The 15,502-nt window shown below is 35.4% G+C and overlaps 2 protein-coding genes across 5 annotated transcripts in view; one reads left to right on the top strand and one right to left on the bottom strand.

The window, feature by feature from the left end:
• CERKL (CERK like autophagy regulator) overlaps positions 1-11,465 on the top strand; it is a 119,974-nt gene extending 108,509 nt beyond the window's left edge. For all 4 annotated transcript variants that reach the window (XM_004032898.5, XM_004032900.5, XM_055380334.2 and 1 more), the window contains 7 exons: positions 125-302; positions 380-439; positions 1,161-1,186; positions 1,282-1,390; positions 4,211-4,307; positions 9,757-9,929; positions 10,753-11,465. In XM_004032898.5, the coding sequence (XP_004032946.3) occupies positions 125-302; positions 380-439; positions 1,161-1,186; positions 1,282-1,390; positions 4,211-4,307; positions 9,757-9,929; positions 10,753-10,834 (725 nt within the window). In that variant the 3' untranslated portion in view covers positions 10,835-11,465. The remainder of the gene's footprint in view (positions 1-124; positions 303-379; positions 440-1,160; positions 1,187-1,281; positions 1,391-4,210; positions 4,308-9,756; positions 9,930-10,752) is intronic.
• Positions 11,251-15,502, bottom strand: part of ITGA4 (integrin subunit alpha 4) — an 82,848-nt gene continuing 78,596 nt past the window's right edge. Inside the window, exons 26-28 of the mRNA XM_004032913.5 lie at positions 14,731-14,829; positions 14,162-14,281; positions 11,251-13,668 (exon numbers count right to left, since the gene is read on the bottom strand). Of these exons, the coding sequence (XP_004032961.3) occupies positions 13,573-13,668; positions 14,162-14,281; positions 14,731-14,829 (315 nt within the window). The 3' untranslated portion in view covers positions 11,251-13,572. The remainder of the gene's footprint in view (positions 13,669-14,161; positions 14,282-14,730; positions 14,830-15,502) is intronic.

The following is a 15,502-nucleotide window of genomic DNA, read 5'->3' as shown; positions in this document are numbered from 1 at the left end:
ATGTTCATGGTCTACAGTACCTTGAGATATTCTCCTATAAGCCAATAAATATGCTCTCTTATGTTTGCTGTTTTGATACAAGTCCTCCTGTACTCACTGATTAATATTTAATGTAATATTCAAGGGCATGTACAGCTGGTCGACGTCTGCACCTTCAGCACTGCTGGCAAGCTTCTTCGCTTTGGGTTCTCAGCCATGTTTGGCTTTGGTGGAAGAACTTTGGCTCTGGCAGAAAAATATCGATGGATGTCCCCTAACCAACGGAGAGATTTTGCTGTTGTTAAGGCACTGGCAAAACTTAAGTAAGTCTTTTTCTTAAACCAAAAATTTTGTATCCCAGGTTCCATGACTGTTAATAACAAATTTCATTACATTTTAGGGCAGAAGACTGTGAAATATCATTTTTACCATTTAACAGCTCTGATGATGTGCAAGAAAGGTAGGTAAAAACTCAGTGTAATACAGATAACCTATAACTTTAAAGCATAAAACATTCTGACAAACAATTGATCAGACTTAGAATCTTTGGTTATTTTTCTAACATAGTAGTAAAGAATATAGAATCACAGACTCTTACAGGTCCTAGTAAGCAAACAACTACTCACTCAGCCTTTTTCTCTTTTTCCTTCCTTCTTTCCTCCCTTCCTTCCCCCTCTGTCTCTCCCTCCCTCCTTCCGTTCTCTTTTTCCCTTCCCTTCCCCTTTCTTTCCTTTCCTTTATTTTTTTCCCTTTCTTTCCTTTTCCCTTTCCCTTTTCTTTTGAGTGCCTACTATATGCCAGGCACTTTGAATACAACAACGCACCAAAAAATGAACAAAACACACAGTTTTGTCCCTTGTGATAATTTTGGTCTAGTGTGTAATACAAATATTAAAGCCATATTAAAGAAGGGTTATAGTCTTTGAAGAAATAGTACATTATTATTCCTTATAATACTAGTTTACCTTTAAATGAATCAACACATTATGTTGGCAGCAACAAAATTGTACACGTTTTTACTTACTATCTAATTGAAGAAAGTATTTAACATATGTAATGATGAGTCCTCTAATTTTCTCATATTTAATAGATTTGTGTGTGTGTGTGTGTGTGTGTGTGTTTGTGTGTGTCTGTGTGTGCATTACCTGTTTTATGTCTTTGTTTTGTTTTCTTTCTTTTAGGAGGGCACAGGGATCTCCCAAATCTGGTGAGTCGAAAAGTATCTCCTTGAGAACTGTGCCAGGTTCTGTTGACATTTTGCTCTGGTGAGGGAAAATAACCAATCACTTTCATTACCTTTAGACTGTAATGATCAATGGCAAGTGATCCAGGGTCAGTTCTTGAATGTCAGCATTATGGCAATTCCTTGCCTGTGTTCAGTGGCACCTAGAGGCTTGGCACCTAATACCAGGTTAGTAAGCATTTTTATTGAATTGTTGATACATTTCTTATAGACCATTTTTTTCCAGGATATCCAATTAACTGTTGGTTAGCTAGAAACTTAACAGGTAGTTTATCTTTGTATATTAGAGATTCTAAGGGATTTGTCGTCACAGTAGGTTGAGAACAACTGTTGAACTGGAATAATTATCAGATAATCATTGACTATTTAACGTCACTGAGGCTAAAATAATATTTCCTAAGTTTTATTGATAGAATTTTATGCCTAGTTTACTTGATTGATTCATTTAGTTGTGGAGAACATTATATTAAATACTGATATTTCTTGTGAATGTCTTTGCTTTCCAACTTTAATGCAAACATAAATATCCTTAGCATGAAAATCACACATATGTATATTTGATACTGTATTAGTCTGTTTTCATGCTGCTGATAAAGACATACCCGAGACTGGGTAATTTACAAAATAAAGAGGTTTAATGGACCTACAGTTCCACGTTGCTGGGGAGGCTCCACAATCATGGTGGAAGATGAAAGTCACATCTCACATGGCAGCAGACAAGAGAGCTTGTGCAGGGAAACTCCTATTTTTAAAACCATCAGATCTCATGAGACTTATTCATTACCATGAGAGCAGCACAGGAAAGACCCACCCCCATGATTCAGTTATCTCCCACCAGGTCTGTCCCACAACACATGGGAATTATGAGAGCTACAAGATGAGATTTGAGTGGGAACACAAAGCCAAACCATATCAGATACCTTTAGTCAAAAGAAACATTTCAGTTCTATTTAATGTGAATAGTAGTGCATATCAATCTCCTGCCCACATTTTCAATTGAATAAAATATGAGACATCTTATATATATCTTTTTATCCATAGGATATAGACATTCCTTCTCTTGCACATTCTTCTTAATCAGCTGTCCATTATGGGGCTGAAAATATTGCTTTCCTGAATCCAATCCTGTAGAGTGTAGGAGAAAGGATCGTGAGTGTTGTGAAATATAGGCAATAAACAGGGAAATATTCAAAGTTAGAGAAGAAAAAAGAGAAACTGCAAACTTCGATATTGAAAACCCAGATGGCAAGGTCCTCATTAATTACATCTAGTGCTAAAACTTCAAAGGAGTATTTTGAACCTTGTGTGATTTAGAAATTGAGCCTGGTGGTTTTCCCCGACACCTTCAGAAATCCTAGATAGCTGTGTGCTTTCGTAATGTAGTTTCCCTGACTAAACTTGAAGACGTGGCTAGCTGACCAAGGAGCTATGTTTGGCAGGACTTGAGACAATGTTTATCTAACCCTGTTTGTTTAAGGACCTTCTTGGGAGGGTAGACCTGCTCTTCTGGGAACAATCGATTCATAGCTCCTTCAAAGCCACTCCGTAAATGTTCCGCTTGACTAGAATTCCACTGTTGACTCTGCAGGCTTAATCAGTATTAATGAATTTTTCAGAGAAGGATGACTAATTAGAGATTTCTTCTGTGGTTTATAATCACAACATGCCATCTTTGCAAAGACCTTTTGATCAGGACTCATTTGACCGGAGATTTTTCAGAGATGTAGCTTCTGATGATTCAGGATGATTGAACAGGAGATTTCACTTTCTTCTTTTTCCCCCACCATGATAAATAATAATTTATGTGAAAATATCTCAGTGCAAATTTCCAATAGGAACTAATATTCTTATATTCTAAGTATTCTAAGATTAAATGTATTCATATATGTGAGACATTTAAAGCAGTGCCAGCCATGTAAGTTGTGTTTCTATTTCAAGTAAATACTGCAAAGCAGGCATAGGATAGTGCTTTTAATGTTTATAAATTATGCAATTAAAGATGCACAGTGACACTACCATGAACGTTTTGGTGCTGTTTATTTTTAATTGGGAAGAAGAAGCATGATGGAAAGCATACTGAGCACCTGGAGTATTGGTGCTGATGACCATTTTTTCTCTGTGTGCCTTTGAACAAATCACTTAAACTTGGAGTTGTCTTTTCGTTCTATGTGAAATGAGCGAATGATTAGATAATCTCTAAGGTCCTTTACAGCTCTGACCTGAGCTTTCATAAGATACTAAGAGCTCTTTTTTTATTTTGTTGTTATTCTTAGATTAACTTCATGTTTGCACTGAAATCAAGCTAGAAGTCATTTGTATGTATTTCTGCAAACTGCATTCTATAGCTTGATGCATTTGTGAGTGGCTGTTTTGGCACTAAATCACACCTCTGAATTTTCAGTCTCTTATATTGGATGGAACAGTTATGCAAGATTAAAATGTTCAGTCATTTAACTGAACATGTGTGGCAGCATTTGTTCACTCCATTTCATCCATCCAAAGGCCACTTTGATTTATTTCATTTCCTATGTCACTTAGACCTTCTGTCTATAAATAAATATTTAAATCACACTTTAGATTTTAGAAAATGTTGAGCTATTTGTTACACCACTTGTGCATATTAACTCTTCTATAATACATCTTTTAACAACATAGTTTCACATTTAGAATTTCTAATTACATTGTATTTTAAATTATGTCTTGATATGTGAGTAGGACGCTTGATGGTTTGTTTTGTAAAATGCTCTAATGTAAGAGCTTATTGAGAAGGAAGCCAATGATTTAATAAAACTCGTTTGAAAGCCTGAATCATTTAAAAAATAGCAAGATACGGTTTATGAATTTTAGGTAAATGTAACATGGTGATTTATCTATCTTGTCCAATACTTTCAGTAAACAGTATACTTGTTATAAGGAACAGTATGTCATAATTTTTGGTATAATCTCTTAGTAAACTTCTTAATGTCTAATAGAAATATTTAATTTCAGATTAAATAATGGAAGTATGGCTCTTATAATTGCCCGAAACACTTCTCGGCCAGAATTTATAAAACACCTGAAAAGATACGCCAGTGTAAAAAATCAGGTATAGTAAATTCTTTTTGTTACTTATTTGCAAAGCTATTAATCATGTAGAAAAAGATGCTGCAAGAATTGACATCGAATCCTGCCTCGTAAGAAGGTTTTATTTTCTTCTGAATATATTAATCTTCTTTTTCCCAATCTGTTTCATCCAAATTTTGAAAAGCATCCACCAGGATTAATATAGATTGGCCTTTTTTGAATGATGAATTAGTGGTTATGTATCTGTAACCACAAAGATAAAATAGGAAATGTAGTGTTATATTGTAATGTGAAATAAATTAAGGATAAAATTACATACTCCGGCTGTTCTTCAGAATGAAAAGAAGTGAAATTTGAGAGTTTAGCCTTCTTGATATTATGGCAGCAGACTTTCTAAAGTTATGATCTTTAGATCTTCCTGACATTTGTTTGCATATCTGCATTGATTGAAATAGATCTGTAGATATGTATTTAAAAATATGACACTTTTATACAAATATTCATTCAAAATGAGAATATGTGAAGATATACATTTCCACTTAAGTGATTTGCTTTAAAGAGAAACAGTAACTATTACAAGCCATATTATTTTGGCAGCTGTTTTGACCTGATTATTAGGAAAATGATCCTTGAAATATGTGAATTTCTGAAATTGTGAGTCTTTGAAGTACATAGGTATGGTTGTAAAACCCTATAGTTTCACACTTTTTCTTTTTCTTTTTTTTTTTTTTTTTTTTTTTGAGTTAGAGCCTTGCTGTGTCACCCAGGCTGGAGTGCAGTGGCGTGATGTCTGCTCACTGCAACCTCCTCCTCCCACGTTCAAGCGATTCTCCTGCCTCAGCCTCCCAAGTAGGTGGGATTACAGGCTCACACCACCAGGCCCAGCTAATTTTCATATTTGTGGTAGAGACAGGGTTTCACCATGTTGGTCAGGCTGGTCTCGAAACTCCTGACCTTGTGATGTGTCCACCTCGGCCTCCCAAAGTGCTGGGATTACAGGCGTGAGCCACCACGTCTGGCCCACACATTCTTAAAGGTATAAAATGGTGCTTGGATATAGTTGGGAGATAACAGACGGGAGGAGGAGGAGGAGGGTAAACCCAGCCAATGACTGGCAGCTGAACCTTGCTTGTGTACCTTAGCCATAGCAAGTCTCTCCATTTTTGCCTCATTATATTTTCAAACTTTCTTAGGCCATCTTCATGAAGTTTGATCTTCTGTCTATAACATTATTTGATCCTCATATATTGAACAACTAACTGGGCTGCTTAGGAACTTAAATCATAAAAAATTAGTTACAGTCCCACTTTATATGTCAAAGTAGATCAGCAGGTATAATGTAGGTTGTGAGCCTACGTAACAGTTTTATGTATGTGTTTGGGTGGAATATGGAGATTTATTGATTTTCAAAGGAATATATGCCTTTTCACATTTTAATAAATTTCTAAACATTAAAACGAATTTTGAAAAAACCCAAAGCACTATATATTCATTGCTGTTTTTAAGTCAGAAAATAGAAACAAGAAAATGATTTTAAAGCACTCAAAATTTCATGTTCCTCAAGATTAGTATCATTACCTTGGTAGAATTTTTTCCGAATCCTTTTTTTATTAAATAAATGAGAAGTTAAGTAAGTATTAACCTCATTCATGTACCTCTATTTGAGAACTTAAATAGTATTAACCTATTAATGTACCCCTGAGAAGTTCTGTATTTATTTTGGGGAGGTGTATGTTGCACAAATTGTTTATGGAAGGTCTCTTTTGAAATTGCCTATGGGGCAAGTCTCTCAGGCAATTTTTGTAAACATTCTTCTTCTTCATTTTTTTAAATCAATATACCTTTCTTCTGATTTTAAAAGCAATGGTCATCTTACACATAAAGACAGACATACAGAAAATAATAAAAATCTGTATCAATAGGAAGACATTTTCTAAGAGATAATATTATGCAGGATTTATCATATTTTCTCATGTACTCTACGAGGCATATCTTGCTTTTGACACAAGAAACAGTTGCCTGTGTGTGATTCACTGGCCTTAACTCTGATTTATTTATCAACTTTCAAAAATTAAAATCCATGCTATTGTTTTTTTTTTGCAAAGAATTCTAAAATATTTTGCATAGTGTATATAGTAAGAATAATTAGATTGATTCCCAGGGTGACTGCTTTCAAGCAATGTTAATTTGATTTGTTAATTATCCACACAGGTGTGTTTATTTAGGCTCTTTCCTTCATGGTGACATTAAAAATGTGAATTTATATAAATTTTGTAAGATTATGAAAATCAGATCTATGTAAAAATCATGTCTACTGCATAATTCGTAGCAGTGCTGGTATTCAGGAAGGAAAATGTGGCAATTCAGTTTAAGGAGAGTAACATCTGCTTCTCTGAACCATTTTTACCAGGTTGAATAAGCGACTGTTACTGTATAACACTGTAAAATAGATTGAAACCACCATGTGCGGAGTGGCTCCTGTTCCTTCCCCATCTCTGTGTAAAATTAGATAGAGGCTGAACACTACCCTTCAAAGTCCTTGCAGCTCCATCCTATTGCTTTGCCCCCCTTCTCACTGCCCACACTTTTCTCTTTCATTGTGACCATTTTTGGTAGGGAGTTTAAAACCTTAAATGTGAGTGCTTCCCCCAGGATTTCTTTGCAGCCCTCTCATCTTCTCAGGATGCCGTCTCCTGGATGGCCTCATTGCCCCTCACTTTTGAACTGTCTGAACATCATGCACTCCCAAGGGTTCTGTCATCTCGTCTTATCTGCAGGACCTCTGTCTTCTTGTATGCTGAAGAGGCTCTGAAATTCACCGGCATCTGGAGGCCAACATGTCTACAGCCGACCTTATCTTTTCCCCTAAAGTTGTTCCTTCTGCGTTGCTCTGTGCGGGTCAATGGCACCACTTTCTACCCATCCGGGTTACCCTGAACTGTTCCTTCTTCCTCATTCCTCACTACCAGTCCCCTAACTTGTTCTGTTGGTCTCCTCTTAAATGTTTCTAAAATTTCTCCCTCACCTTAATTCAAACTTTAATCCTTTCTTGCTTACAGTAGCCTCCTTTTGGCCTTCAGGTTCTCTGGTCTTGTCTTCCATACCTCTTTTTAGAGAAACTTTTTTCTAAGACACACACTGGATTTCTCTCCTGCTTAATTATTCAGTGCCTTTCTCTTGTTGTCGGAATAATATAGAATATCCTCAGTCTGGAACACGTGGCCTTCGTATCCAGGTCCCTGCCTGTGTTGCAACCCCACCTCTTATTACCACCCTCCACCACATTTCCAGTGTTTTGGCATTTTATTTATTGGCTAAGGTTGCCATAACAAATACCACAGAAAAGATGGCTTAAACAAACAGAAATGTATTTCTTTCATGGTTCTGGAGGCTAGAGCTGCAAGACAATGTTAGCAGGTTTGGTTTGTCCTGAGTCTTCTCTCTCTGGCTGGCACATGGCTGCTTTCTCACAGCACCCACAAGTGAGTGGTCTTTCCTCTGTTCATCCCCGATGCCTTTTCCTATGTCCAAATTTCCTCTTCTTATAAGGACACCAGTCGTATTGGATGAGGGCCTAAAGACATCATTTTAGCTTAATCGTCTCTTTAAAGATCTTATCTCCAAATATAGTTATGTTCTGAGGTATACAGGGCGAGGATTTCAATACAGGAATTTGAGGGCCAAAGGGCATGATTGAGCACCTGGGAGTCACACTGAATTCTGTGTAGTTGCTTGACCATGGTTTGCCTCTAGTTTTGTAAATGCTTCCTCTCTCCAGACTTTCTTCTCCAGGCTAAATCTTATATGTTCTTTAAGGCTCAATTCAAATGGGAAGCTTTCCCAACATCCGTAGCCTGTTTGCCTCCTCTTGTTTCCTCCGTTGAACTCCACGCATGCACCATCATGGCACTCCCCTGTATCAAAATTGTAACTGTTTACTTCTCCTCCCCATGCCCCAAACATACCCTCACACAGGATTCTAAGCTCTTGGCTCCCGAAAGTCCCACTTAACAGCGTCTGTGGCTTCACACAGTTAAAGCATTTGAAGGATGGCTAGATCTTCATTTTGTGAGGTGTGCACATGACAACTGCTGATTTAAGATAATAGACTTACTGGTGGTGGCTGTCAATTCTTGGCATTCCTTGGCTTACAGCTGCATCACTCCAGTCTCTGACTCTGCCATCCTTGGCATTCTTCTCTCATAAGGACATCAGTCATATTGGATTAGGGCCCACCCTAATGACTTCATCTTAAGTTGATTCTACCTGCAAAGACCCTATTTCTAAACAGGGGACATTCACAGGTACCAGGGGTTAGGACTTGAACATAGTTGGGGTGGGGGAGGGAAATATAATTTAGATCATAACAGGCAGTTTGTGTGTTTTAAATGAATTATCAACTAATATGAATGATTATGTAGATAATTCTACAAGGATGAGGCATGTAGCCAAGGCTTTATACCTGAGGTAGGAGGTCTAATGCAGTTACTGTCAAACAGTTTTGCTTGGGGCCCTCTAATTCTGTACCTCAGTCACAACAGCTGATGCCATCATATCATCTACTGTTTAACTGTGTTTACAGTATAAACTGGAAAGTTGGCTGGACCTTGGTATCTACATATGTAAAATATGGGTGTTGGGGAAAATATTAGTTTTCTGTCAACTTTTAAAACTATGTTTCATTGAGGTTTACATGTGGAAAAGGGGAAAAACTATGTAGATGATGTTTAATTAGGAATGTATCTCATGTCATTTTTCTGAAAACTGAAATGAGTAGTTATACATTTCTGCTCAAGTTATTTGGCTATATTTTCTTAATTATGTCAGAAAATACATAGTGCTTTTTCAGTATAGTTTCCTTAGGCAAACAAGAAAAAACGCAAGTTGAAGTTTACCTTGCACCATTCTATAGTGTAAGTAAACAGTGATCTTGCAGCTTGTGTCCATTGTTAAAGTGGGAATGGGGCAGGCAAACACCTTTAAAATTTGATTGGCTTTCTCTTTTAAAAGAAGACATACATCCCATTTTATCTTCAGAAGTTTAGACTTGCGTTCTTCCAAATTAAATTCCAAGTGTGAAACTTGTACTAGTTTGCTTTATGTCAGCTAAACTAATTGACAAGTTGATAAACTCAATGGATTATATGTCTTCTGTATCTACAGGCCAGTATTAAAGATTATCTTTAATTGAAAAATCTACAGTATCACTATTGTATGCAACTTCTCACAGATATTTACTATTTGTCATAAAATAAGATTTCTAGGTGCTAGATCTAAAAGAACCCAAAAGGCTTTGGATAAAATATTCCTTCTTCCAAAAAAAGTTGGAGATCCCTGTTCATAGTCTCAAAGCTATTAAAATGTCAGCATACGTGTTGATATTTACTTGTGAGAGAGGGCTCAGTGAACTTTGATTTGTGTTAGTAGCTAGAGATAAACCAAGTATAATGATTATTTGTATTTATTTTTAGTTCAATTTTCCATTTGTTGAGACTTACACTGTTGAGGAAGTAAAAGTTCATCCAAGGAATAATAGTGGTGGATATAATCCAGAGGAGGAGGAGGATGAAACTGCTTCAGAAAATTGTTTCCCTTGGAATGTAGATGGTGATTTAATGGAAGTTGCATCAGAGGTCCATATTAGGTAAGTCTATTTCACCGCTTATATGTCAACCAGTAAACCTAAATCTAATAGTACAACGAAAGCTCTCGTCTCTGAACTATCAAAGCAGGCAGTTGGTTAGTTTTTAAAAAATCAGTAAATCAGGGAAGCATAAAGAGACATGTACAAATTTCAATAAATAAAAAGCAACTTTACATTTATTCAACTGTTATGTAGACCCAAGGCATTTTCTTTGGTTATGCGTGTCTACATTGGCTTTCTAATTTATTGTTGTGCATAAACTACAGATAATGTCTACAACTTCCATTTTGGATTTTTAAAAATGGATCAAGATCTTAAACCTTTTAGTGGAGCCATCTGAATAGTAAAGTGTTAGATTTTTATCCTTCCATCTTAGTTTCCTCTCACTCATAATTACTGTAACATGTTTTGTTCAGTAATTTGCTTTTATTAGGCCTTTACAGAGCATTCAACTTCCCTTGGGAACAATTTTAAATAGCAACTGATATAAACAGGTTTAGGAACCTGCAAACGCATTCTTGGTAGGCATTGTGACACTCAGTGGTTAGAAGAAGCATGCAGGGGTGCCCACTAGACATGGGTGTTCTAGAGGCATAACTGACTGTTTTACAGAGGTAATGGAGAGCATTGGACAACCAAGGAAGTCAGTTAAGGAGGCTTTAGAGCAATTACTGTTGATGACTTAGACCTTCTGAGTTTTCTAGATTACAGCTCTGTTGGGAATGCTGTGTTTGTTATCAATTTGTATTTGGCATTGTGTACCATACTTATTAGGTGTGTGAAAAACAACCAAAGTTGATGAAATAATGTATTTTCTTTACAGATTGCATCCAAGACTTATCAGTCTTTATGGAGGAAGCATGGAAGAAATAAATGATTCCAAAGTAACATGTAATTGTTTCTAAAAGAAATGTACAAACTAGAATTTTAATATAAAGAAATGTGGCCATGCTTTAAACCTGTGGTCCCCACCCTTTTTGGGACCAGTTTCATGGGAGACAATTTTTCCGTGGATGGGGGAATGGTTTCAGGATGAACTGTTCCACCTCAGATTATCAGGCATTAGATTCTCTTAAGGAACACGGCACTCTAGATCCCTCACATACCAGTTCATGATATGGTTTGCACTTCTATGAGAATCTAATGCTGCTGCAATGCTGCTGCTGATCTGACAGGGGGAGGAACTCAGTAATGCTCCATTGCTCTAACCTCCCGCTGTGTGGCCAAACGGATATCCTAATAGAAATTGCTATTTTTGATGTTACTAACAATTAGCCTCTAAGGCTTTTTAAAAGTCAAGATGAAATATCAATTCAAATTCTTTTTTTTTTTACAATGTGTTTATTGGACACACAAAAAAACTTAGCAACCATCATAATACATCAATATTTAACCTAGATAATTCTGAAATAATTTGGATTCTTTCATTTTTCAGGATTTGAGCTCATCAATTATGTTAAATTTCCTATATTCTGTTACAAACATAATACAGATTTCATAAGTCTGCCTTGATTTACTGCTCCCTAATACAGAGCAGTTAAATTTCAAAATCACATAGTTATATAGCCTACCTGCCAAAAAAAGAATAACCCATCCCTGTCTTCTTAAAGTGGTAGGGTTTTAAAATTCATGATACAAGTAACAAAGCTGATAACAAATACTATTTTGAACTGGGCAAAATCTAGTCCAATATGTAATTGTGTTCCCCTTGTATCTGAGTGTGTTCCCCTTGTATCTGAGAGGCCTGTGTTGGACAATCATAGTACTTACTCTGCTTTCACTGTGCTCAAATAACCTGAAATATATAGTTGTTTCTGAGTAGTTCTGAGTAGGAAAGAACCAAATGTAAATTTCCTTAGAGACCATCCTGGAGAAGACAGTTCTAAATCGGGGCTTGATTTTTCATCTATGATCCTAGATGTTCTCCTGAATGACTAGCCTTTTTATAACGATACAAAGTTTTTAAAAAATACATAAATGTCAAAGTTTATTCCTGTGTATACACACTCTGGGTTCAGGAGGTTTTGTGCTTGCATTTCACTACTCAAATGCCTTTGCAAATCTCAGAACATTCCTCACCATCACTGCAGGACTGTGAACAGGTAACTTTCATCAATTAGGATGGCTGGCTAGTGGCAGGGACTTCATATAGAGAAATCTTTTCCAGAATTGTTTTTCCACATTGCCTTCTAATTTGATCACTCCCTATAACAGATGTTCAAAATTTGGCCACAGCTCTCTTATGAAGACAGAGTCAGATAAAATGAACAGCTCTCTTATGAAGACAGAGTCAGATAAAATGATATTCTGCAATTATATTCTGCAATATTCTGCAATTATCTAGATCATAAGCATAAAATAAATATTACAAAAATGATTGTATTTAAAGAAATTTTTTAAAATCCAGAAAGTCATTTAAAATAGAACCTCATATAGTATGAACAAACTATAAAAATATTTTACCTGTCAGTCACTTAACATTTCATGAAAATTTTGCTGTCTCATTTATATTCATTGTATACAAATTGAATCAGTATCTTTCAGCTAAATTTATGAATTTTGTTTCTTCGTTTCCATGTAAGGTAACACTTATACTTGTAAAGCGTAACAAAGAATTACATCCAAGCAAATATTTGTGTGATAGTCAATATTTTACATAGTACATAATACATATGAAGTATAGGCCCCCTAGTCTTTGCACAGCTTTGATTTTAAAGTTATTAGTGAGGTATGGTTTCTGTATTTTTTAAATCAGTGTATATCAGGTAAAGTGCAACACTCACAATCTTTTGTTTCAGAATATAAATTCGAATATTTTATAACAAAAGATTTGAAGATGGTTCTTAACTATTTACTCCTGGGTATGCTTGATAAAGGTGTGTTATAGGAAGAATGGTAAATATATACCTACATAAAAACACATGTATATATACACAAAGAAAGATGGTGAAATCCATAATTAATTATAAAAAATAATTATCCAGAAGTCATTTCACTAAGCTCAAACCAGTGTACATGTTCAGTCTGAAGTTTGCCAGTTAGGCCTATAATATTCATAGTCTGCTGAAAAAAAATGGTTGTTGGAACAAAGCCCATAGGAAATGTATTATAAATAAAGGGCTTTAAAGTGATAATGGTCCACTTCCACTCGTTAGAAAATTTGGGAACAGCTCTCTAAAAAATTATATTTTTAAAGAACATATTTTGAACAAGTATCAAAGATGTATTTGAAATGAACCTCTGCCCACCCAGTGGGGTTCATTTTACTGAGGCAAGCACATATGGTAAGTAGTATTTCAAGTCTAAGACTTCTCCAGTATAATTTAACTCAGTTATACTTTCATTTCAAGATATCTTCAAGGGTTTACTTTTCTTGAATAAATTGAATGCTTTAGTGTTTCTCTACCCATTTAAAAGCTGAGAGATTATCTTTGGCTGTATTATTACCTTTGCAGTTCTTTTATCTCAAAGAGTAATCATTGCTGAGATTTTCCCCTTGCATGAAGACATAATATGTCACAAGAACAAGATCATGAGTAAAAGAAGTCCGAAGAAAATTCATTTTTTCTTGTAAACAGTGTCTCTTAAATTTCTTTACTACAACCTGAGTCTGTTTTCCATTCTCTCAATTTGAAAGAAGTCCTTAATCATCATTGCTTTTACTGTTGATATAACTCCAACTGTCTCTTCTGTTTTCTTCTTGTAGGATAGATTTGTATTGTCTTTTAAAGAAGCCAGCCTGAAAATAGCATTACATAATCATTAGTGTATAGTTATGAACACTCTCTTATCTACTATACTCATTTCTAATATCTAAGCAGTTAACACCAATATTTCTTAAACTGCATCCCTTGTAACATCAGTCATAAAGGTTTAACAGAGGTAATCAGTAAAAATTAGTGGGGACATACCGGGTTAAAGAAACATTTTTGTTTTTAATGTAGAAATTCTCAGTGATACACACCACATTCTCTCCAAAATTGACATTCCGTGTAATTTGCAATCTTTTCCAAGTGGTTTTTTTAAAAGGAACGTCTTTCAAAACAAATTAAGAATGCATATTTTTCTAGAAAGACTTTGGTGTTGAAGAGAAATGTGAGATCAGTACTGAGCAACATAAAAAGTTAACATTAAAATAGTGAAATATTTAAATCTATTAACTTGGAAGTCAAATTGGCTTTGAGAAAATGTCATTTTTAGTAGACTAATGTTGGTAATTGTTAAATGCTTACCTTCCACATAACATATGAGATCAACAGAAGTACAATAAGTCCAAGTAGCAAGCTACTTAAAATAATCACTATGGTGAAATAACGTTTGGGTCTTTGATGATGTAGTCCTTCCAGTAGAACCTACGTGAGTTAAGAAAAATAAAACTCAAAAACCAAAAAAAAAAAAAAATCAGTTTAAAAAGTTGCTTATATTTCCTTTAAAGCCCTGCCATAATCCCCAGTAGTATTTAGAACTGCCCAGCCCATTTTCTTGCTGGTTCTAATATAATTGCAGGAAACACTGGTAACTGTTTAGCAGAAACAGTGAGTGTAATGGGCTGTATCCATGACTTTTCCTCCAATCTATTCAATTCTCACTGCTGCCCAATTCACCTCTCTGAAAGAACTGCTGTATTGTTCCCTCCTGCCAGTTGTGGAAAATGCCAACTCTCAACCAAGTATTGGGGGCCCTCCATGAGCTGGTCACACTCTACTTTCCCAACTCAGTTACTCAAAAGGAAGTAATTATAGACACCCTTGAAATGTGTTTTCCTATAATTTTAATGTAGCAGTTAAGAGGGTAATCTTACATGCGCAACATTCTCATCCTTGTTTAGTTCAATAACTCTTGGATTTGGCTCTGGAAAACCTGTTGCTCTTATTTCAAACTTGAGTGCTGAAGTCTCATCCTGTTTAATAAAAGAAGGATCACCATAGCCTGGTTTATTTCATAAAGACATAATTTATCAGGATCTTTACCTTCTAGCTAGAGGTTTTCACAATTTACCTTCCCCAATTTATTTCACCACTTAAAATTAACTGCAGTGCTTCCTTTGGTTCCCAAAGTGTGGTCTTGGTATTAATTTATATAGTATCATTTTATTGAAATCCTTTGATTAAACAGCTACCTTGCAAATAACTTGATTTAAATATTAGACTACAGAAAGAGGTAAGTTACCATTTACCATTGTTCTCCACCCCACCACCGCATATTGAATCTATCTTATTTGGGCTTTTTATTTCTTTCTAAATTAAATACATTATAGAATTCAAATATAAAATCAGTGGATGAACTCAGAACTTTACTATCTAAAGCAAGGATTTTATATAAAATCAGTGGATGAACTCAGAACTTTACTATCTAAAGCAAGGATTTTATAACGCAGAATCCATGAAGCTTGGGGACCTGTAGAAGGGCTTTATAAATTCTAAGAATCTTTAGGAGATGTTTTCAATGTGCGCATTTGCTGAGGGAGATGAGAATATATTTAGTCAGATTCTTAAAGAGGGATATGACCTTTAAAACTACTGTGTAAATGTTATTTAACATTTTAGAGCCAAAAATGACAAGCTTCCTTTAGA

Source organism: Gorilla gorilla, chromosome 11, assembly GCF_029281585.2.
Source record: "Gorilla gorilla gorilla isolate KB3781 chromosome 11, NHGRI_mGorGor1-v2.1_pri, whole genome shotgun sequence".
NCBI lineage: Eukaryota > Metazoa > Chordata > Mammalia > Primates > Hominidae > Gorilla > Gorilla gorilla.
This window is presented reverse-complemented; position numbering and strand designations above follow the sequence as displayed.